We start from the raw sequence: 23,486 nt of genomic DNA, 5'->3' as shown, positions 1-23,486 counted from the left end.
GCGTCGGTTTGAACTCCTAGGAAACCGCTGAACTGACTGATCTTTTTTTTTTTTTCAATATATGTATATAAAACGGTGCCGTTTCACTTAAATGAGTGAAATGACGTCGTTTTTCCAAGTGGAAGTTAAAAAAAAAACATATAGAATGGCGTCGTCTGTTTTTAAACCAAACTGCGCCATTTTGAATTAGATTTCATTAACCCCCCTTTTCTTCTTCCTCTGCAACCCTAAGCCTTCTACTCTCACTCGACAATAGACGTGACATCCCTCCTCCGTTATAGAGATACTGACGGCAGATCGAATCAAACCACGCCGAGTCGAGATCGATAATATTGGTTTTCCCTCCTCAATTGAGCGGTTTCGATCGGTACTGAGCTCTCATGGTAGACGTCGATGAGGTCTTGGTTTGGCGCAGAAACCGACGCCAAAACCATCGGTGTACACCCCTAAGTCTCGTGCAAGTCGTTTATAAAAAAAGATGACCCCCACTATGGAAAAGTGTGAAAATTTTACTTTTTCTTGATGGGACCCACATTTTTATAAAAGGCTTATACATTTGAAGTTTGTACCTAGCATTACTCTACCTGAGAATACTTAGGCTTCGTTTGGAACCAAAATTTCTCTCAACTCATCTCAACTCATCATTACAACTTTTTTAAATCTCAACACAAAATATAATAAACAATTCAACTTTTTCAAATCTCAAAATAATAATAATAATAATAAATAATATTCTAATAATATTTTATTATCTCAACTCAACTCACTTCAACATCCAAACGTACTCTTACTTTTCATTACTATTCATGAAATAGAGTAATTTTCTACGTTTATTTTGAAAACTGATAATTATGTAATAAAAATATAAAACTACTACTATTAAATGATTTTTATACAACTTTGAGAGATGAGATGAAAATTTTATAAATAGTAGTAAGATAGTTTGTGAATAATAATGAAATAGTTTGATAAATATGAGAGAAAAAGTTGAATAAAAACTATTATAAAGTTAAAATATTGCTAGAATATAAATTTTTAATATTATTTTGTTTAAAGATTTGAAAAAGTTAAATTATTCTCTTTTTTATTATTTGAAAGTTTAGGAAAATTGTATTTAGTTTGAAAAAGTTGTAATGATTAGTTTAAAAGTATATGTATTTTAGTGATATTTGAGCTTGGTTATGCATTAGGGACTTCAATGGGATCTTGCACTAGCATGAGAAGCAATGGGCTGCTGAGAGACCATACTGGCAGATGGAAAATTTTAGAGAATCAATTAAGGTTTGTGGCCTATGTGAGGTGCAATTTCAGGGAGACAGTTTCACATGGAGTAATAGAAGGGAGGGAAGGTGCTTTATAAAAGAAAAATTGGATAGAGTTTTGGAAATCAGTCCTAGTTCAGCCTGTTTGCAGATTCTAGTGTTGGATCTCTAGAAACTCAGTGTTCTGACCACTGTCTGACACTTCTGCTAGTTGGTAATGATAAGGGGGAGAGGAAGAAGATACGACCTTTTATATATGAAGCTAGCTGGGGCAAGAGAGAAGAATGTCAAGAGTTGATTGTTAGAGCTTGGGGCAACACTCTTCATCAACTATCCAGTGTTCAAGAGGCCACAAATGGTCTGAAGAGATGTAGGGATAATATTTTAGCATGGAGCAAGACTACTTTCAAAAACCAGAAGGGCCTTATATCTACAAAACTTAACCAGCTAAAACTGCTTCAAGAGGCCAATGTTGGGGATGACAATGCTACTATCAACAACTTGAAGAGAGAGGTTGACTGTTTGCTCAAAGAGAGGGATTTGAGATGGAAGCAAAGGGCCAAACAACAGTGGCTGAAAGATGGTGATAAGAACACAAGTTTTTACCACAAGTATGCAAACCAGAGGAAAAAGACCAACTCCATAAAAAGAATTTTTGATGAGAATGGAAGATCTGCCACTATACCAAAAGAGGTAAGTCACTTATTTCAAGGTTTTTTTCAGAATCTTTTTACTTATTCAAATCCTAATAAGATTGAGGACTGTATTAAGCACATTAAGCCCTCTATTAGACTATTACTGGTGAGAACTATTACAATAGTGAGATGAATGCCTTATTAACCAAAAGAATTAATGCCTCAGAAGTAGAAAATGCTATTTTTCATATGAATGGCTTAGGCTCCCCAGGTCCATATGGTTTTCAGGCTGTATTCTATCAAAACCATTGGGCAGTGGTGGGTTCTAAGGTTTGTGTTGTAGTTCAAGAAGCTTTCCTGTCAAGCTGTTGGCCTAGTGATTTCAATGCCACCCATATTGCCTTAATTCTTAAGGTAAAAAAATCCTACTAAAGTTATTGAAATCAGTCCTATTAGCCTATGCAATATAATCTACAAGATTCTTGCAAAAGTTCTGGCAAACAGATTAAAAAAGCTCCTCCTTACTATTATTTCTCAAACTCAGAGTGCGTTTGTCCCTAGAAGATTGATTATAGAAAATATCATCGTGGCTTTTGAGGCAATGCATACCATGGAAAGTCAATTGAAAAGAAATGAAAGTTACATGGCTTTGAAACTGGACATGAGCAAGTATATGACAGGATTGAATGGACATTTTTGGAAGCAGTCATGATGAGGATGTGTTTTGCTCATAAATGGATTGAGTTTTATTATGAGGTGTGTCTCATCTGTTTCTTATGCTCTTATTATAAATGTGATTCCTCAGCAATCCTTCACTCCTTCTCATGGCATTAGACAGGATGATCCATTATCATCCTATATTTTTATTTTATGTGTTGAAGCTCTTAGAGCATTGGCATTGGACTCATCAAATGAGTCCAATCTTCAAAATTTGATGATTTTAGCTTTAAACTCCTGGCATTGGATTCATCATATGCTCAAATGTCAAGTTTTGAGCTACAGTAGATTTCTCTTCATCTTCAAATTTGAAGACTCACTATTCACACTCTATAACCATTATTTTATTTATTTAAATTAGTGTTTCCCAATTTTGAGCCACAATATATTTAAGTTGAGAAACAATAATTTAAATATCAAATTAAATTATTAATTAACATATAGTTAGTGTAATTGTAAAATATAAAAAAAATAAATTAAAATATTATTATTAACAAAATAATATTATATTATTATTTTGATGAATCCAATAGCTAATCCAATGTGGGGTTATAGATAGAGAAGTTTTAGATTTATGAAAAATATGTACTTTTCATCAAATTTTGAAGATGAAAATGATGAACCCAATGCTAATGCTCTTAGCAGCCTCCTCCAATCAATTGAATCCTCATGTGTAATTAAGGGGTTCCTTTAACTCGAAACTAGCTACACATAAGCCACCTCTTATTTGTTGATGATAGCCTTATGTTCTGTAAGTCCAACCCTCTAGATTGGAGCAGGATTAATTCACTTACTAGACATTTATGAGCTTGCTTCAGGCCAAAGATTAAACAAAGAAAAGACCTACATATTATTCAGTAAAAACACCCAGAAGTAAAGGATATCATTATTCAAGTTGCTGGTACTCAGTCTACACAACCTTATGAAAAGTATTTCGGCTTGCCAGCTCTGATTGACAGATCTAGATCAAAGGGTTTCAAGAGCATTCTTGATAGAGTGAGGGGCAGAATAAGTAATTGGAAAATGAAGTTCTTGTCCCAAGCTGGGAAATAGATCCTTATCAAACTGTGATTGAGGCTATCTCCACCTATTGCATGAGAGTTTTTAAGATTCCTAAGAACATTTTGAAGGAGCTCAATAGAATCATGCATCAGTTTTGGTGGGGTTAGAAAGCTAAAGAATTTGTTTGGATTCCAAACTCATCTCAATTCATCATTACAACTTTTTCAAATTCCAATACAAAATATAATAAACAATTCAATTTTTTCAAATTCTAAAATAATAATAATAATAAAAAATAATATTCTAACAATATTTTATCATCTCAACTCAACTCAACTCAACTCACTTCAACATCCAACACAACCTCATTGGTGTTCATGGGACAAAATGGGAATGGCCAAAGCTATTGGTGGACTTGGGTTTCGAGACTTAGAACATTTCAACATTGCAATGTTAGCAAAGCAAGGCTGGAGATTGATTCAGAATCCTCATTTCTTGGTTGTTAGAGTTCTTTCTTCTAAGTACTTTCCAGATGGTGACTTCTTAAAAGCTGGTTTGTGTAAAGTTCATTCTCTCATCTGGAGGAGTATCATGGCGGCCAAGCCCCTACTTGAAGAAGGGCTTCTGTGGTGAATTGGGAATGGTAATTCTACCAAAATCTGGCATGACAAGTGGTTGCCACTACCTACTTCCTTTAGAGTACAAAGTGGGGTTCAAAGACTTAATGCTGAGATAAGAGTGGTAGAGCTTATTGATCTAGACACAAAATCTTGAGATTTGCAATTGATCAAAGAGATTTTCTCTGAAGATGAGGTAGCAACCATACAAAAGATTCCACTGAGCATTTGCAATAGTCCAAATAACATATATGGAGATGCACAACTAATGGCATTTTTCCTATAAGAAGTGCCTATCATTTGCAACTTGAAATTCAACAGAGGGCTAAGGGGCAATCTAGCTGTTTTGAAAAGAAGGAAAATTGGGAAAAGTTGTGGAAACTAGTTGTTCCAAATGCTGAGAAGCTCTTTCTTTGAAAGGCGTGCAATGATAGTTTACCAACAAATAAGAACTTATTCAGAAAGAAGATAGTCGATGAGCCAAATTTTCCAATCTGCTTATTGCATGAAGAAAGCATTGAACATGCAATCTGGGAATGTGATTCAGTGAGAGATGTTTGAGGCCTATGTTCTATGCAGCTACAAAAGAGAAGCATCAAGAATCAAACTTTCAGAGAACTAATGCTCAGCTTACTGGAGGAATTGAATGAAGAAGTGTTGACAGAGATGGCTGTGGTGGCATGAAGATTATGGAAGAGAAGGAATAAGGTGGCCTTTCAGAAAGAGTTTACCAATCCCACGATCCTTTTGAAGCTAATTAATAAAAAATTACAGGATCTCAGGTTGCTGCACAACAAATCCATAGTAGCTTCAAAAGTTGAGTCTATTCCTATTGCTCAGTGGAAAGCCCCTCAAAATGGTTATTATAAGATCAATTAAGATGCTGCTATTGATAAAAAAAAGTGTAGAGTTGGCATTGGCAGTGTTATATGAAATTGGGAAGGGCAAGTCATGGGCACTATGAGTATGAACAAACCCCTCTTTCCTGATCCACATCTTGCAGAGGCATATGTTACTCTTCACTCTATTTTGTTGGGAATTGACATTGGTTTGAGAAAGATTATCCTTGAGGGTGATGTTTTTAATGTTGTTAAAGAGATTAATGGAGTAAGTGAGCAATGAGGTCAAGCTGGTATGATAATCTCATATGTAAAAAAAAGTCTTAACAAATTTGAAAGTTTGATAGTGAATCACACCAACAGGTCTATCAATTAGGTGTCTAATGTTTAGCAAAGAAGACTCTTGATATTTGATAATGTAAATGTTGAATTTGAGATGTCCCAAGCTGTTTTTCTACTCTATTTTAATTATTCTCATGAATAAAGACAATAATTTCTTTAAAAAAAAAAACCAGTAGACTCAGAAATATCTGCCGTGTCGTCCTCGGTAGCTATCTCCCTCCCTCCCTCCCTTATCCATAGCTGTACACTGTACAGACATATGCAGAGAAGCATCTCTCTTTCCGAGAGCTTTTATTGTCGATGGCAATTATTACAGCGTCGTCACTGCCAGGCCTCAACCTCTTCTCCTCTCTCCCTTCGACACCACCCCCAAATGACCCCTCTATCCCGACCTCCTCCAAGCCTCCTCCCTCCCCGCCTATCCCTATACCCAAATACCCTCCTCCTCCTCCTCTCAAAAACTCCACCAAACCCCCTACCAACCCCGCCCTCAAAACCTTCCACCGCCGCACCAAATACTTCAAGCCCGTCAAGGAAGGTGTCATTGCCTCCGACGGTGACCGCTTCGTCCTTGTCGGCGATTCCGGTGTCTCCTATCTCCTCCCCGGAGCCCCCTTCGAGTTCCAGTACAGTTACTCCGAGACCCCCAAGGTCAAGCCCCTGGCTATCCGAGAGCCCGCCTTCCTGCCCTTCGCCCCGCCGACTATGCCGAGGCCCTGGACTGGGAAAGCCCCATTGAAGAAGAAGAAGGATAAAAAGGTTCGGCTCTTCGACTCGTTCAACCCTCCGCCACCGGGGAAGATGGGAGCTAAGCAGATGGAAATGCCGGGCCCGCTTCCGTTGGGAAAGTATCCGAAGGATGGGAAAACGAGGGAGGAAATACTTGGAGAGCCTCTGAAGAAGTGGGAGATCAAAATGTTGATTCAACCCCACTTGAAAAATAACCGCCAGGTCAATCTTGGTAAGGTTTCCGTCGGATTATTCCTATTTGCTACGCTGTTTGATGCTCTGTTTACGTTCGTAAATTTCTGAGTAAGATTTGTTTAAACTTGGATGGATTTAGGAAGGGACGGGTTGACGCATAACATGTTGGAGCTGATACATTCACATTGGAGGGGGCAGCCCGTTTGTAAAGTTCGTTGTAAAGGAGTTCCCACTGTAGATATGAATAACGTTTGCCGTCATCTCGAGGTTATTACAATACCATTCTCTAATCTTCCTCATTTTTCATTTTACTGGCTCATTACTTCTTAGGTGCGGTTTGGATATTAAGTTGAGATTTAAGTTAAAAGTTGAATAAAATATTATTATAATATTATTATTATTTTAGGATTTAAAAAAATTGAATTGTTTATTATATTTTAAGTGAAAAAATTATAATGATGAGACGAGACGAGACATGACACTTATTTGTATCCAAAAGGGGCCTTGTTAAAACTTACTTTACAAGGAAGGCAATTGAAAGAGAATTTAGGTGGCGGAGAAAGAGAATTTCATAAAATCCCGTTACACCTTTGAGAGATGTAATGGGATGGTGGGTGCTCAAGATGCACAAGCTATAACAGGCTGCTGAATGAGGCTACATATTTTGCCGAAAGAGATACACCTAGATCGCCTTAGTTGCCTCTATTTCTGATCTAAGTTGAATTAATTTCTTTATTTTGCCAAATGAGACATTTCTCCTGCATGAATGAGTTTTTTTTTTACTATCAGAACACTGTATAAAAGGCCGATTTTTTAACGCTTCTAAAATCTTGATGTCTTAGAAGTCGCTAGCAAGTCATTAAATTTTTTTCCCTTGAAGGGATGGCCCAACTAAATGTACAATGTACTTTACTCTTAAGTTATTAAAGAATACTCTAGCCTGCTTTGTGCTCAAGTTTTCCTTATAATGCCAGGAAAAAACTGGGGGAAAAATCATTCATCGTGTTGGTGGTGTAGTTTATCTTTTTCGTGGCAGAAACTACAATTATCGCACTCGTCCACAGTACCCAGTGATGCTCTGGAAACCAGCTACTCCAGTCTACCCAAAACTTATCCAAGAAGCTCCAGAAGGACTTACAAAAGCTGAAGCTGATGAATTTCGAGAGCAGGGAGAGAAACTTTTGCCAATATGTAAATTAGGTAAATTCACCAGGACTATTACTCATTCTTTTGAGCTGTCGCCTTATCAGAAAGGTTGTTTCTTGTTGATTTGATTCATGGTTTGTTTGTTTTATCTATTTCAAGTAGCTAGAGCCGTAGGATGTGAAGGAAACTAGGAAAGCTTTTTGGATAAGCAGAACTAGGCTGAACTAAGGATTGACTAATCCATTGACGTTAAGTCATGGCAGAAAAAGATCATCAGTTTAAATATGGGTTCTGAATTTAATCGTGACCTCTCACACTTAACATACTTTGTCCATACGAAGCCATTTGCTTAATGTTCGTTGCATGTGTATGCTGCAAGGTGTTATTGTTCTTTAGGTTTGCTATCATGGTGGAGATTAAGAGTTTCAAATATGACAATGTATAAATGCGTCATCTACGCTCAAGTTCTGTTCTTTTCAATTCCGAGTCAATTAAAATTATTTCTTCCTTCTTTCACATTGCAGCAAAAAATGGAGTATATATCACCCTGGTGAAAGATGTTAGGAATGCTTTTGAAGGAAGTCCATTAGTGAAAATTGACTGCAAAGGGATGCACGCAAGTGATTACAAGAAGTTAGGTGCTAAGCTTAAGGTATGTAACATCTTCTGTTATTCTAACTCCTCAGGACTTGAACCTGCACCCTTGTGCTTTGCAGCCAAAGACTTTACCATCGCACCAGATGATGGCCCCTTTAGGCATTCAAATAGTTAGTTAGTAGGAAATGCATGTTGTGAATGTTGTATGATTTTGTTTACTTTGTTTATTGTTGCTTCAAGATTGTTTTCTAACCTTTGTCCTCTCAACACGGGACAGGAATTGGTTCCTTGTGTGTTATTATCATTTGACAATGAACAAATACTAATGTGGAGGGGACGAGATTGGAAAGCAATGTACCAAGATGCTCCTTTAGCCTCAATGCCCTCTGAATGTGGGATTGCAGATGATATCAATTCTTCAGGTATGCACAGAGAAGGGAAATGATGAGCCACATTGTGATTGCACAACTTTCCTTTGTATCTATAATTTTTTGGTTGGTAATTGAAAGTGCAGACACACAAGTCAACGGTCCTACTGCCTGCTACATTGTCATACTTCTGATAAAAGATGATATTGTGCAAACATCAAATTGTAGTAGATAACATCCAGTTAGGAGGGCAGATTTTGGATGTCATAATCATAGGAAGACAATATGTTGCTGAGATGGGTTCTAGATGATGGAAAAGTGTGATAAGTTTTGTGTTCATAGTGCTCACTGTGTCGTGGATGGTAGATCTTTTGCACAAATTAAATGTATGACTGAATCTTAAAGAACTTAAAAGAAGATATCTCCACTCCAATTTCAAGGAAGCCTTTGTTGCCCATTGGATAGGAAATGATTTTGCATAAGGCAGTTACCTTTTGGAAAAAGTTAAACAGGACCTAACCAAGTGCTGCAAGAGAAGCGGATTCCTTGATAATGCAGTACCAAGAACTGCATTATACTGGACTAAAAGTAATCCATGTGCTTCTTTTGTTTTCTTCCCCTAGTTGCAAATTTGAACATTGCATGTTCACCTGGGTTGAAAAATCTTAGACAATTAGTTGGGTAGTTTAGGAGTGGCATGATATTAGCTTGTAGGGGGCACCCCCCCTCTCCCCTTTCCCCAAAAAAAAATTAAAAACACGGGGGCCCAGTTATGAGGTTGGTTTGAAATGTGGTATATGTTCCAAAAGTAGGAAAGTAATATCCATTCCACAAAAGATTAACTTTCCCCAGCACTGTTTGATTTTGTGGTTATCTTGTCAATTGCCCACCACTGTTTGATAATATTGTGACACGATGATTGTCAATGTTAATTTTAACTTTTCATAATTTTTCGCAGGCAAAGATGATGATTGTATTGATGCTGATGCCAAAACAGTGAGCACTAGCCCTAAAATGATGGCGTTGTGGAAGAATGCAATAGAGTCCAGCAAAGCTTTATTGCTGGATGAAACTAATCTTGGTCCTGATGCTCTTTTGAAGAAGGTGGAGGAATTTGAGGGTATTTCACAGGCCACAGAGCACTCCTATCCAGCATTAATCTTTTCGAGCAAAGATGGAAGAAGCAGCTCAGTAGCAGAATCTGAAGATGATCCTCAAAGTGATGGTTATACTGAAGATGACATCTACAGTGATAGTGATGACGACGATTACGTAGATTATGATAGTGATTCATTTGAAGATGTGGACTCATCAGTCCCACTGGGTTCCTTACCTGTCGATACGATAGCAGAGAAGCTCAGATGGGAATGAAATTGCAAAGAAGGATCTCACAAACGTACAAACGTGTGGTTGCGAAGTTGCTTACTTTTACTAGAAGAAAATGAGCGATTGGCTACATTATTTGGAGGGAGTAAAGGGAAGAGTAGAAAACGAAAATATGGGAAATGTATAGATATGTTTGAGAGGACAATCTTGTTGTCTTCATCCGTAGCTGGATCACATGATGGGTGTTGCCTAATCAAATATTTTGGGCAATGAAGATGGAATTGTTGCACTTGCCCAAGTTTATCTTTGTAGATTATGAAAATCTCTATAGCAGCATTTCTTTTCCCAGCTTCTTCTAATTAACGAGATTACAATATATTTTTTATTTTTTGGGGAGATAAATGAGAACCGTTACACACAAAGAAATTATACAAAATAAACTTACAAACTGACGAGATTTTATGAAATTTATTAGATTTATTTTATAATAAAAATAATTTTACAATTATGAATGTTTGTTTGTTTATGGGTGAGAGGCTGCTTGCCATTTATTAAATGTGGCTGGGAGACCCAATGCCAAACAATGGGGACGACTCCAAATAATTTCAAGGTTGGTTTTGTTTTTATATTAAGCATGATTTATTTATTTATTTATTTATTTTTGAGCAGTTTGACTAGATTGTGGAAATGTTATTACAAACAGGCCTGGAGCCTGAGGAGAAAATAAATAAGAAAAACAAAATGATAAAAATATTTATGTTAATAATAATCATAGTGTCAGTTTGGGTAGAATCTCACTTCTAGAATATTATATATAGTTAAGAGAGAGAAAAATAACATTTGTAAATGATAAACGGAAAAGAGAGAGAGAGAGAAATATCACTTGTAAATGACATGTAGAGAAATCCTAACTTCAAAACGGAAAGAGTGACGTGAGTTGGAATTGAGCCATTAGATTAAAGCCACGTGTCCGGGAGTCTAGAAACCACGGCAACGAAAATGAAAGAAAGACGCAAGGAAAGGGAAGAAAAAGAAGTGGTTGCGTTGGTATTATTGGTATTAGTAATTTTAAAGAGAAATAAACTTATAATGTTATATAAAATTTGTTAGATTTATTTTATAATAAAAATATTTATATAATTTAATATATTATATTAAGTTATATTAATTATTAATGAGAATGTCTATTTTATCGTTGATCAAAATTATTATTATTATTATTTTTATTTAATAATTAAAAAAGTAATTTTAAATATATTAATATATATTTTTTAATTTTTTAAATATATTAAAAAAATAAAAAAAGTAAAAAAAACTGTTTTATACTGGACGGTATGCCCAGCAGTCGAGATGGGCGGCATAGTAACCGCACCCCTGAGGCTCTCTCTCGTTAGTCCTCTCACTGTCTTTGGTTTGCTTCTTCCGTCTGCAAATTGGTTACTTCTACCCAATCCTTTAAAAATAAATTTATAAATAAATTTGATATGATAGATTAAATGATAAAAATATTTTTATAAAATAGATATCAATATATATATATCAATTTATTTTTAAGAAATCAAGTAACATTTTATTGAAAAAAAAAGTGTATTGTGTCTTTATCTACTGAATCTTCTCTAATCCCAGAAGATAGTCTGCGCCATCAGACAACAAAAGCGCCTCTCTCTCTCTCTCTCGATCGATCGATTGCAGCAAAGGAAGAAGCAAAGCATCTTCCTTTGCATTGACGCCTCTGCCCTCTGCATTTCATTTGGCTAAACCGTAAGTGCCACACCTTTCCTTTTCGTAGGAATAGACCTTCTTTTCTCTCTTTTTTCTTGTTTCAATGTATTTTTTGGGTAAAACCAATCTAAAGAAAGGAATCTCTGTGGTATTTGGTAATATTGACAGTAACCCATATGATATATCAGTCCTTAGTTCTTCTGCTTGTTCCTTACGTGCGTAACACGAATTTTGAATAACTTAAAAATTATTGTTATGATAAACTACTAGCTCGTTAGTGGAATTTGATTGCCGTGTAGAATGATGGGGATTGAAGTTTCGAATATTGGGTTTCTATCCGTATAGGCATACTTTGTTTTGTAGATTTGCTGGTTCTTCAAGTTTTTAAACTCTATAGCTTTGTTGTAATCGAAGTGTTTGCGGGAAATTGTCTCACTGTAACTTCATTTTTTCCTCCGAATTTATTTTTTGAACTCGGTTTTGATCTAGAAACTTGTTCTTTTTTATTGCTTCATTGAATTTTTTGGTTCCAGCCGTATCTATTTTGGTACAAAATATTTCAATTGGGAAACTTTGATCTTATTTGTGCATTCTAGCGTCTATTTTTTTTTTTTTTTTGGGAGAGGGGGGGAGGGTCAAACAGAACTTCTCTCGAGTTCATTTCTTTTTCCATCACAAGGCACACGCACTTCTTCTTTTTTTTTCCTGTCGCCTAAACAATAAAACAATAACTGTATGCATTTCTCCCCTGAAATGTGCCATCATTCATCTGCATGCTGTAGCCTGCCATTTTATACCAGCATATGGCTCTAGGAAATAAACTCGAAAATATGATGAATAGTGGAGCAAGTGATAATGGTGTGTTTAGTTTCCTGACAGGATCCTCAACCCATACTTGGCAGCCTGTCATGACTAGTGATAATACAAACACTCTAAGTTATTGGTTGAACTGGAGGTTCTTCCTCTGTGCACTATGGATTTTGGCCTCAATGGTTCTGGCATCAATTCTAATATGGAAATATGAAGGCTTCAGCAAGCGAAGACCTGACAAGAGAGAAAACCAGCGAGAAATAGTGGGGTCTTTGTATGAAGATGAAGCCTGGAAGACGTGTCTCAAAGGACTCCATCCTGGCTGGCTGCTTGCTTACAGAACAATTTCATTCATTGTGCTTTTGGCATTGCTCATTGCTGATGTTGTTGTCGCTGGAGGTGGCATTTTTTACTTCTATACTCAGTAAGCCCTCCTTTGCCCACCTGTTCATCTTTCATCTGTGTAATTCGGCATACTTCCATGTAAGACAGGTTTCAAAGTGCCGTGCTCAAATAAGAAACCTCCTTTAAAGAAGTCTCCTCTAAATTGTATAATATTTTGGATGTCACCATTTGATTCTTGACTGCTTCAGTTTTTAAATCTACATTATTCTTCTCCTCACTAAACCCAAGCAGACAATCTAAATTTTTTTGGGGGCTTTATTCAGCTTGCTAGAAATAGAGGATGGTATACTTCTACCCACTTCAATGGAGCACAGCTTCGATCTGTGGATTTTTGAAAACTCCCAGAACATAATATATTTTCTGTCTTAGTTGTTTACTTATATAATAAAAAATATATTTTCTGTCTTAGTTAATAACGGGAGCTTATGTCAGGGAGGGAAAGGTCTTGTGATTGGTTTCTCATTAAGGGAGTATTTGTATAAGCAGCTGTCAAATATCAAGTTTGATCAGAGGAATAAAAGAAACTGCCACTTTTGCTGATTATGTTTCTTGTGATTTTTTCGTTGGCAACAGGTGGACATTTTCTTTGGTCACAATCTATTTTGGGGTACATTTTCTAACTCTTGAGTACTCATACAGATTCTTGCTTTTACTGTTTAGTAACTTTGTATCGTGATCAAATTTAAAAGGAGTCTAAAGTCTGATAGAGATGAAATTGTGACATTATTCTCTCTCTATGTTTGTTGGAATATTTCATTAATTGTCTGTTCTTTTCAATTCATCTTCTTGTCCATGTTTGTTTTTTTTTTTTTAATATATATATATATATATATAAAAAGACGACGGTACCCCATAATCCCTCACTTGTGGCTGAGGAACACTATGGTTACAATTCTTCACCTTAGGGGTTACATTATAAACACCCAAAACCAAGGTGCAAAAGCATTATCAAATTCTTATTCCTATACAAAAAAAATTCATTTACTTCAAACGTATGAAAGCCAAGCTCTATCAAGTACCAAAGCACCTCGCACATTTCGTTGTAGATTGTTCCAATAATAAAAGCGAGTTTCTCCTAGCGCTTCTAATTTGGCTAAACTGTCTACAACTTGGTTAACTTCCTGAAATATATGTTGAGGTGAGAAGTTGCATACCCTCTACATATCTCTGATCCGATCACCCAGCTCTCTGAAATACCATGGACAGCAACCTTTTTCTTGCACCCAACTAACCACCACCCGTGAATCTGATTCCAAAATCAACCTCCAAGCGGTTTTAGTCAAATGCACAGCTAAATGCCTTCCAGAAAGGTTCTCATCTCAGCCCCTGTGTTGGTACCTTCCTCATATCAAGCAGAGAAGGACACAAAGAACTGCCCCCTTTCATTTCTCACCACAAGGACCCGGATTACCAAAACAACACCCCTCTACATTAGGGGAGGTTTGGATAGTGAGTTGATATAAGATGAGATGAAAGTTGAATAAATGTTGTTAGAATATTATTTTTTAAAACCCCTAGGGGTTGGCTCAAGTGGTAAAGGCCTTGGACTTGGGGGTATGCTTGTCAAAACACTAAGGAAATCAAGAATACCAAGAGAATATTTTTGGAAAAACTGACTCAATGTGTTCAGCCCACCTTCATTCACATAAAAACAATCTATACACGGAAGTATATTCATACATGGAGTCTAACTAATACCTAATATTCAGCATCTATACAAAGTAAGATAATTTGTGCAGCTAATATTAGCAGTCCTAAATTGTATAAATTCCTAAAATTGTATACGGTAACATCCTCCCTCAAATTGATGCTGGTAAGTCAACTAGCAACAATTTGCCAACAAGAAATTGATGCTGCTGTCGAGTCATTGCTTTGGTGAAGACATCGGCCACTTGGAGATCCGAAGAAATGTAAGGAAGAGATATCACCCGACTCTCCAAGGTATTTCGGATAGAATGACAATCAACCTCAATGTGCTTGGTGCGTTCATGGAAAACGGGATTGGTGGCAATCTGAATAGCACTAGTATTATCAACATGAAGAGGAGTATAATTAGTTTGAGGAAACCCAAGCTTCTCCAAAAGACCATGTAGCCATACAATTTCAGAACAAACAGTAGATATGGCATGATACTCAGCCTCAGTAGATGATTTAGAAACACGATCTTGTTTCTTACATCTCCAAGAGATTAAGGCATCACCCAAAAACATACACCAACCCGTAGTAGATTGACGCGTATCCGGACATTTAGCCCAATCAGCATCACTGTAGGCAACAAGTTGAAGAGATGAGCTTGTAGGAAAGAATAATCCACGAGTAGGCAACTCTCGAAGATAGCGGATAATGCGGTGAACTGTAGCAAGATGAAGGTGCCGAGGAGAAGACATAAACTGGCTGACCTAATGAACGGCATAGGAGATGTCTGATCGAGTAGTAGTCAAATAGATAAGACTTCCAACCAAGTGCCGATAGAGAGTAGGATCATCCAGAAGATCCCCTTCATCTTTTCTGTATTTGACATTTACCTCCATAGGTGTATCAACAGAAGAAGTGTCCTCTAAACTAGCTAATGTAATAAGATCTTGAATGTACTTATACTGGTTCAAGAAAATACCATTGGCCCGATGATGAACTTCTAGTCCTAAGAAGTATGTGAGTTGGCTAAGATCTTTCATATGGAAAGTTGCATGTAACATCTTCTGAAGCTTAGTAATCAAACCACAATTAGTGCCAGTAATGATAATATCATTCACATAAACTAAGAGAAGAACTATACCCGCATCAGATGTGTGGAAAAAAAGAGAGGAATCATACTGACTTTGTGTAAAGCTGAAGGTAAGAAGTGTACTACGAAACTTCTCAAATCAAGCCCGGGGAGCCTGCTTGAGCCCATATAGAGAACGGCTCAGCTTACAAACATTATGAGGAGAAGAAGTAGTCATACCAGATGGAAGCTTCATGTAGATCTCTTCTTGGAGATCACCATGAAGAAAGACGCTCTTCACATTCATCTGATGCAGTTGCCACGACTGTGAAGCGGCATTAGCTAAGATGGTTCTAACCGTGGTCATTTTAGAAATAGGAGCAAATGTCTCCTCATAGTCAAACCCCATATTCCTGTTTGTTACCCATAGCTACAAGGCGAGCTTTGTATCGGTTCAAAGACCCATCAGAACGAAATTTTTATAGAGAAAATCCATTTACTCCCAATAGGTTTGACTGTAGGAGGACAAGAAACAATATGCCAAGTATGATTCTCCTCAAGTGCTTGAAGTTCCGCTTGCATTGCATTTTGCCAACACTCATGTTCCATAGCCTGTTTGTAGCAAGAGGGAACGGAAATATAGGATAAAGTAGCCATAAGAGAGACAGGGGAGGAGAAACCATACCGATCAAGGGGTCCAGAAGGGCGAGTAGACCGGCGAAGAGTGGCAGAAGCAGGAGTAGGATCAGGTGCTGAGTCAAGATCGTGAGGGGGCACAGAGGAAGTGGAACACTACGTCTTTTATACACAAAAACCAGGTTTGAATCTTTCCACAATTGTCGGAGAATTATAAAATTTAGGCAGAAAAAATAAAGATGCAGATGGAAACTCAACATGAGATGGAAAGAAATATTGATTTTCAAAGAAAACCACATTCCTAGAAACCCGTATACAATGAGCATGAGGATCATAACAAACATATCACTTTTGGTGTATAGTATAACCAAGAAAAGCACACTTAACAGATTGAGCAGTAAGTTTATGTCGCTCATGAGGAGGGAGATGCACAAAACAAACACAATCAAATGTCCGAAGATCATAATATGAAGGAAAATGGCCAAACAATTTAAAGAAATGAGAAACATGATGTAACGTAGTAGAGGGTAAACGATTGATCAAATAAACCGAAATAGAAAACGCTTCACACCAAAAATGAGGAGGAATAGATGATTCAAGTAAAAGGGTTTTTACCACATCAAGAAGGTGACATTTTTTTCTCTCAGCAATACCATTTTGTTGCAGTGTTGAAGGACAAGAATGCTGAGAGGTGATCCCTTTACTTTGAAGAAAGTCTTGAAACTTATTAGACATGTATTCTCCGCTAGAATCAGAGCGCAAGACCTTGATTCTGGTAGAGAATTGAGTCTCAAGAAATGCAAGAAAGCACTTAAATACTGAAAAAACTTCGGCCTTGGCCCGTAGGAAGTATACCCAAGTAAAGTGGCTAAAGTCATCAATAAAAGTAACAAAGTACTTATAATGTCCATGAGAAACAATGGGTGCAATCCCCCAAACATCACTATGAATAATATTGAAACATTGTGAGGCACGAGATGCATGATGAGGAAAAGGGAGAACTTTACTTTTGCCAAGTTTGCATGATGTACAATCGAAAGAAAGATCAAGAGAAGAACATGTTTTATTTCCCAATAAACCATAATTATACAAAGTAAGAAGTACATCAAAGTTTGGGTGGCCTAGACGTCTATGCCACATCTTATTTCCAAAACCAACAACATTACATGCAAAGGAAAGTAAAGAAAAACTAGGAACAATGGTGGAAGGAAAAACGTGAAGAGGAAAGAGTCGTCCCACTTCAAGCCCCTTCGCGATCATCTTCCCTGACACTTGATCCTGAACAACACAACCAGAACGAGAGAAATGAACATTACAATTATTATCAACCAATTGACCAACAGAAATAAGATTTGTGGAGAGGTTTGGAGACACAAAAACATCAGTTAAGGAAGAGGAAAGATCACCAACAAACTGATAGGCAGAGAACTGTCATCAGCAGTGTTAATACTTAGATTGTCATCAAAATTTCTGACATTGGAAAGAGGAACAATAGTATTGGTCATATGGTTAGAGGCTTCGGGGTCAAAATACCATGGCTTAGAAGAAAATTTATGATTACCTGAGAGCCCAAAAGCAGAAAAAGCAGAAATGATCATCTGTTGTACCATTTCAGGAGTGAGGGTGGTCGGGTTTGCTAAGGTTGTAGGAGCAGGAATATGAACAACCTACAAGGCAACAGGCAATGCAGCAGAACTAGAGGCACTAGTGAAGGCATGATAAGCAGTACCCTGCTTCCTTTCAGGTCAAATGGGATAAGCAGAGATGATATGACCCTATTTCTTGCAGTAGTTACAAAACTTATTGGGGCATCCCGAGCAATATGACCAAAAGCTTTACAAGAAAAGCACTGGACAGCACGCATGTCTCTACCCTTATTCCTCCCCTGTGCTGCGTAAGCCACATAAATAGGTGCACTAACATTAGCTTGATGTTCCATGGCAGCCTGAGTTACGATACCCTGCTCCTCACGAAGAAGTTCACTCAAACAAGCATCCAGAGATGGTACAGAATGACGATTCATCATATTAGAATGTGCAATTTCAAAATCGGAACAGAGCTTCATCAAGAATTGATCTCTCTTGCTTGTTTCATGCACTGCCTGAACAGCCGAAAGAGTTGCAGCGGGAACATTAGCATAAACAAAATCTGAATAATCAGCCCAAAGATTTTGAAAACCAGAAAAATATTCCTCAATTGAGAGACTTCCCTGTGTGAAATTAGCCATCTCTTACTCCAATTGAAAACGCCGAGCTGTGTTGCCTTGATTGTAAACCTTGTTTAGATAATTCCACATGTCAGTGGTAGTTTTATAAGGCCTCAGATTGAGAACCAGGTAAGGCTCAACCAAGCTAAGGATCCAGGTCATAACCTGAGCATCCTTGATTTCCCACTTAGACAAAGCCGCTACATCTGTAGGTGCGGGATCACTCCCGTCAATATGACTCCACAACTCTTCCCCTTTGACAAATAATTGAAATTGAAACTCCCAAGCGGAATAATTTTTGCCAGTAAAATGAATATGGAACAAGTCTAATTTATCGGATGATATGATGGAACTACGAATAAAATATCCAACCAGAGTGCCGAAAACCAATAGGAACAGAAAGTGCCGAGACAAAAAATAAGGCAAACCAGGAAAACTGTAGTCAACTCCGAAATATCCAACAGGAACTCAAGAAAAGCAGACAAACAAGAAGTCGCACGAAACAAAGGGAAGAACTCGCACAAATCAGAGCCAAGAAACCCCAGACAGCGCCGAGAATCCCACGAAGCCAAGAACTCGCGCAAAACAGAGCCAATACTCTCACGAAATCCATTGCCGAAGGCACTGATAATCTCCAAAAATCACTCAGGTGGCGTCGATAATCTCCAAATCCACTCAGATGGTGCCGAAAATCACAAGAAACCCCAAAGGAAAACTCAGACAGCGACGATAGCCAAGAACACGACCTCAGATAGCGCTGATAATGCAAGAAAGGTAAAAAAACTCAAAACTATGAACCTTGCTCTTGATACCATGTCAAAACACTCAAGAAATCAAGAATACCAAGAGAATATTTTTGGAAAAACTGACTCAATGTGTTCAGCCCACCTTCATTCACGTAAAAACAATCTATACACGGAAGTATATTCATACACAGAGTCTAACTAATTCCTAATATTCAGCATCTATACAAAGTAAGATAATCTGTGCAGCTAATATTAACAGTTCTAAATTGTATAAATTCCTAAAATTGTATACGGTAATAATGCTCCCCCTAAGTCCAAGGTTCAAATCTCCTTAGGTGCAAACAATCTCTAGGGACCACACCTCCCGGTGAAAAGCCAGCGATTTAACTAGTTCTGTGTAGAAAAACTTCCGAGGGTGCGGTGCACGGGGCCGGGGTTTACTCTGCAAGGGTGGGTCTGAAGGCCATACCTTGGAGAGGTTCCCCAACATAAGTTTTTAATATTATTTTTTTTTGGATTTGAAAAAGTTGAATTGTTTATTGTATTTTGTTTAGGAATTTGATAAAGTTGTAATGATTAGATGAGATGAGATAAGATAGTTTCTGAATCCAAACAAGGCCTTAGTTTAATCTTGCTACCAGCCGGCTTCCTCCAGAATTGGACTCTAACCTTCGACCTTTGATCCTCTATTGTCAGCATCCCAATCTGCTCAAGGATCTTCTTGTCAAAACCAGAAATCTGTTTCACCTTAGTTATTATGCACACAACATCAACTATCAGTCTATCATCATCCTCACTTTAATACAGACACTCTCCAGATTTTGTGGCTTCCCTTCCATTCTTGCTTGGCATATTTTATTTTATTTTCAATATTTCCATGATTGAGTGTTTATTCCTTATTCTTAATGCTTGCAATTTTCTAGCTAATTGTTGTTCGATCTATTAAATCACAATGAGACCGAGAAGTGATTCTCACCCAAAGATTCCCACTTATTATAGAGGGGAGAATCCTGTTCACATATGTTTGATATCACTACTTGGCTGTGCAGTTTTCCCATGGAAAAACACAACCACCATCTGTCTGTCAATGTTTCAAAATCTATTGGAACTCCATTTTGCTTGTACATCACCAATAAGTTACTAATCTCTCAACTATAATTTGTAGCTTGGGTCTTCACTCTCCATTTATGGTTGTTGCAAGCGCAACAAAGTTGGAGGGAATGCAGCTTATCATGCAAGTTTAGATGAAGAGCGAGGAACCTATATAGCCCCCACAGTAGGGGAAAGTGCAGATATGTCCAATATGTACAAGACTTCAGATACCAGTGAAGAATTTCACACTCACCATACTGCGGGTGTATGGGGTTATATCTTTCAAATCATTTTTCAGGTATTTGTTTTCAACATGCCACAGTTTTTTTTTAATGAATTCAAACTTGTATGATTCTTGAGTTTTTTGTCTTCTCAGTAGCTATTGTTACATATATTCTATTCATTATGATCCTTTAGATGAGATTTTAATCTTGATTATCTGATTCTTTAGCAGAGAAAAAAGTTCCAACTTTCCATAAATTTCTTCAGCATCTTCCCGCTATTAAATAGTAGTGGCAAACGGATTACCTAAATTGTGCTTATTTTTGGCTTTGGTGGACTAGAAAATCTGTTGAATTTTATTTTCTACCGGCAGATGTGTGCAGGTGCTGTGGTGCTCACCGATTGCGTATTTTGGCTCATTCTTTATCCCTTTCTAACAGCCAAAGATTATGATTTAAATTTTGTAAGTACAAACTTAATATCACACTTGCTGTGTTGCTTCCTTTGTTTAAACTATATATGTCGCTGCACATGTGATCAAAACCTTATTCAGACCCCTTTCTCCAAGGTTCTGGCTTTATTAAGGTTGACGTAGAAAGTTCAGACATGACAGATATATATGTATATATATATATATGTATATCATTTGGGAAGTGTTTAGACCAAGGTAATTGGTTCTGCTTGAACAAAAAACTTAAGTCAGAGTTGAGCCTTGACATTTTCATTGGATCTTAAAGTCAACTTGCAACTAGAATTCTCTGCCCTCTTCCCATTATCGATACTGAAAGCAACGAAAGGAGTAGTGGGTAGGAGAAAAAATTGGGGAATTTAGCAGTTGCAAGTTTTCTTTTATATCTTGTTCCCGCAATTTAGCAAGTCCGGCCTGAATACAAACTGAAAGCAAAGTGCTTGCAGTTTCATGCCAATGTCACGATCTTCAGACCTGTTTTTTTCCTCAAATATGACTTGAATTGTTCTTTATATCACAACTGGTTCCATCTGAGGAGTGTATTCACCTTTAAACTGCAGTTGATTGTTAGTATGCACTCAATCAATGCCGTTCTCCTCCTTGGTGAGACAATTTTAAATTGCTTGGTAAGGGTTTCCTCGATGATTTTAGCAGTTTTTCTTCCCTTATTTTAATATCCTTATGATCAGTTCAAAATGACAACTATATATCTCCTTGTTCCAGCGATTTCCAGTGTTTCGGATAGCATATTTTGTGCTTTGGACGGCTATATTTGTCATTTTCCAATGGATCATCCATGCTTGTGTTTCCATATGGTAAATATTTACCCTGTTCTATTAGTTAGTTATTGTTATAATCTTATTTTTACTGTTGTTATCCTTTTTTTATATATATTTAAAATATCACTGTGTGAGTAGTTGTTCTGTATTGCATTTACACCTTTTCCCTCTCATTTCTGTACAGGTGGCCATATCCATTTCTGGACTTGTCATCTGCGTATGCTCCGTTATGGTATGCTGTCATGATCTACTACTATTCTTGAACCACCATATTCTGCACGAAAGCTTTTCACTTTACTCGTCATGAATATGGCCATTGGAAAAAATAACTCCCAACATAGAAAGACATGCTATTTTCCAGAAACGGATACTAAATAAAGTTAAGAAGAAAACATTTCTATTGCTAATTGACTCATATTTGGTCCATCAAAATGTCAGCAATTTGCCTCAGTAATATGATTATTCATTTTAGTGGCAAGTATATAACTGAATGCGTGCAGTACTTATCACTAGAATCATTATTGATTCTATGATTATGTGTAAGATGTCAAAAACTTACCACCAGAATCTTAATATCAGATAATCATTGCCCATATCTTATATGAATTGGTCTCATTAAGTGTTAGGTTCAATACTTGCTAGACTTCATATTAATCATTTCAAGGGCAAATCTGTTGGCAATAATATGCCTCAACAGAGAAACAGATATTATGCTTCTTGGGGGGGGGGGGGAATGATTGAAAATGTTGCATTACCTGTTCTATGATTTTCAAGCTTCAGTTGGCAACTTTTAGGAATTGCAACCGTTGAAACTAAGCTCACCTAGATATATCTACTGCTTCTCATGATAGTATTGTTTTTGTTGCCATTGTCGTTTTACAGGTACTTTGGAGTGGGTTTGATGCATATACCATGCTATGGCATATTTGCTTTAATTGTTAGATTGAAGCACTTGTTACTGTCAAGATCATTCCCGGATGGATATCAGAGTAATAGGTGAGGAATTAGATCAGGCATTACACTGCCCTGACTCAGCCATGTCAGTATCAGTAGGGCACTATTTAACCAAATACAAGGGCGAACGCCACCCCCCGGCCGAACCATTTCATAATTCATATTTGAAGATTAGTAATTCATTCTTCTTACTCTGAGAGAGTTGCTGCAAAGCTCGTTGCTCTTTACATCAGGTGGGGAATGGGAAAGAAATTGGGTGTATATATAGTTGGTTCTTCTAGGATAAAATTCATCATACATGTATTTTTGTCTCCGCCAGAGGCGCGCAATTGTACTAAATATGATTGTGCTTGCATAAGTCACCAAGACATTGAAATTTTTTACAACAATTCAATTATACTATTCCTTTTCCAACTAGCTGGAATCAAAGTGTGAGGTTGGTAAATGAATTCGCCTAGAGTTATCCTAGGCCATAAAGACGTTGTATTGATAAGTTACTGCTGCTCTTCCATAAGAAAACTCTGACTTTGAGGTTTTTTTTTTTTTTAAATGAGATCTGTACATGATATGTATTGTGAGATTCTAGCTCAACCCTTTCTTCGTTTTCTTCATTTATTTGTTTTTATTTACTTTGATTTGATTGTCATGGTGCTTAACATGCTTTTTCACGTAATCTAGCACGCGTTCGTGCATGATTCATTGTTTGTTTATTGGCACAATGCTTTGCCTACTGCCTACATGCACCCCTCTGAGCGAGGTAAAGCTTTGCATCTTTAGACGGACAAGTAACTGCTTCAGGATACAGTATTTTATTGTTTGGGAGAAGTGATACAGCAACAACTATTTAACAATTACATAATAAAAATCTCAAAATTGAAAGGAAAAAAAAAAGGACTTTAAAAATTAATTTTTTATTGGTTAGTTGTATGAAAATGACCTAATAGCATTTTGACATTTTTGTTATGC

General features: G+C 37.1%; 2 protein-coding genes across 3 annotated transcripts; both read left to right on the top strand.

Moving 5' to 3' along the window:
• Positions 1 to 5,563: 5,563 nt before the first annotated feature.
• LOC108979095 (CRS2-associated factor 2, chloroplastic) lies at positions 5,564 to 10,134 on the top strand. The gene is made up of 6 exons (XM_018949685.2): positions 5,564 to 6,375; positions 6,478 to 6,605; positions 7,313 to 7,538; positions 8,009 to 8,136; positions 8,359 to 8,503; positions 9,408 to 10,134. The coding sequence occupies exons 1-6, from the start codon at positions 5,715 to 5,717 to the stop codon at positions 9,818 to 9,820; spliced, it is 1,701 nt and encodes a 566-aa protein (XP_018805230.1). The 5' UTR covers positions 5,564 to 5,714; the 3' UTR covers positions 9,821 to 10,134.
• A 1,204-nt stretch (positions 10,135 to 11,338) lies between these two features.
• LOC108979087 lies at positions 11,339 to 23,017 on the top strand. 2 transcript variants are annotated; one of them, XM_018949674.2, is made up of 9 exons: positions 11,339 to 11,536; positions 12,377 to 12,731; positions 13,286 to 13,319; positions 20,170 to 20,394; positions 20,692 to 20,781; positions 21,348 to 21,413; positions 21,511 to 21,602; positions 21,751 to 21,798; positions 22,449 to 23,017. In XM_018949674.2, exons 2-9 carry the CDS (start codon positions 12,406 to 12,408, stop codon positions 22,564 to 22,566), a joined length of 999 nt encoding a protein of 332 aa, XP_018805219.1. In that variant the 5' UTR covers positions 11,339 to 11,536; positions 12,377 to 12,405; the 3' UTR covers positions 22,567 to 23,017. The 2 variants fall into 2 exon arrangements, with proteins under 2 accessions (XP_018805219.1, XP_018805218.1); XM_018949673.2 differs by having other exon boundaries at positions 11,340 to 11,536; positions 12,366 to 12,731.
• Positions 23,018 to 23,486: the final 469 nt, after the last annotated feature.

The sequence above is a fragment of the Juglans regia genome, chromosome 13, assembly GCF_001411555.2.
Source record: "Juglans regia cultivar Chandler chromosome 13, Walnut 2.0, whole genome shotgun sequence".
Taxonomy (NCBI): domain Eukaryota; kingdom Viridiplantae; phylum Streptophyta; class Magnoliopsida; order Fagales; family Juglandaceae; genus Juglans; species Juglans regia.
The sequence above is the reverse complement of the archived record's forward strand: the minus strand, read 5'-3'. Positions and strand labels throughout refer to the sequence as shown.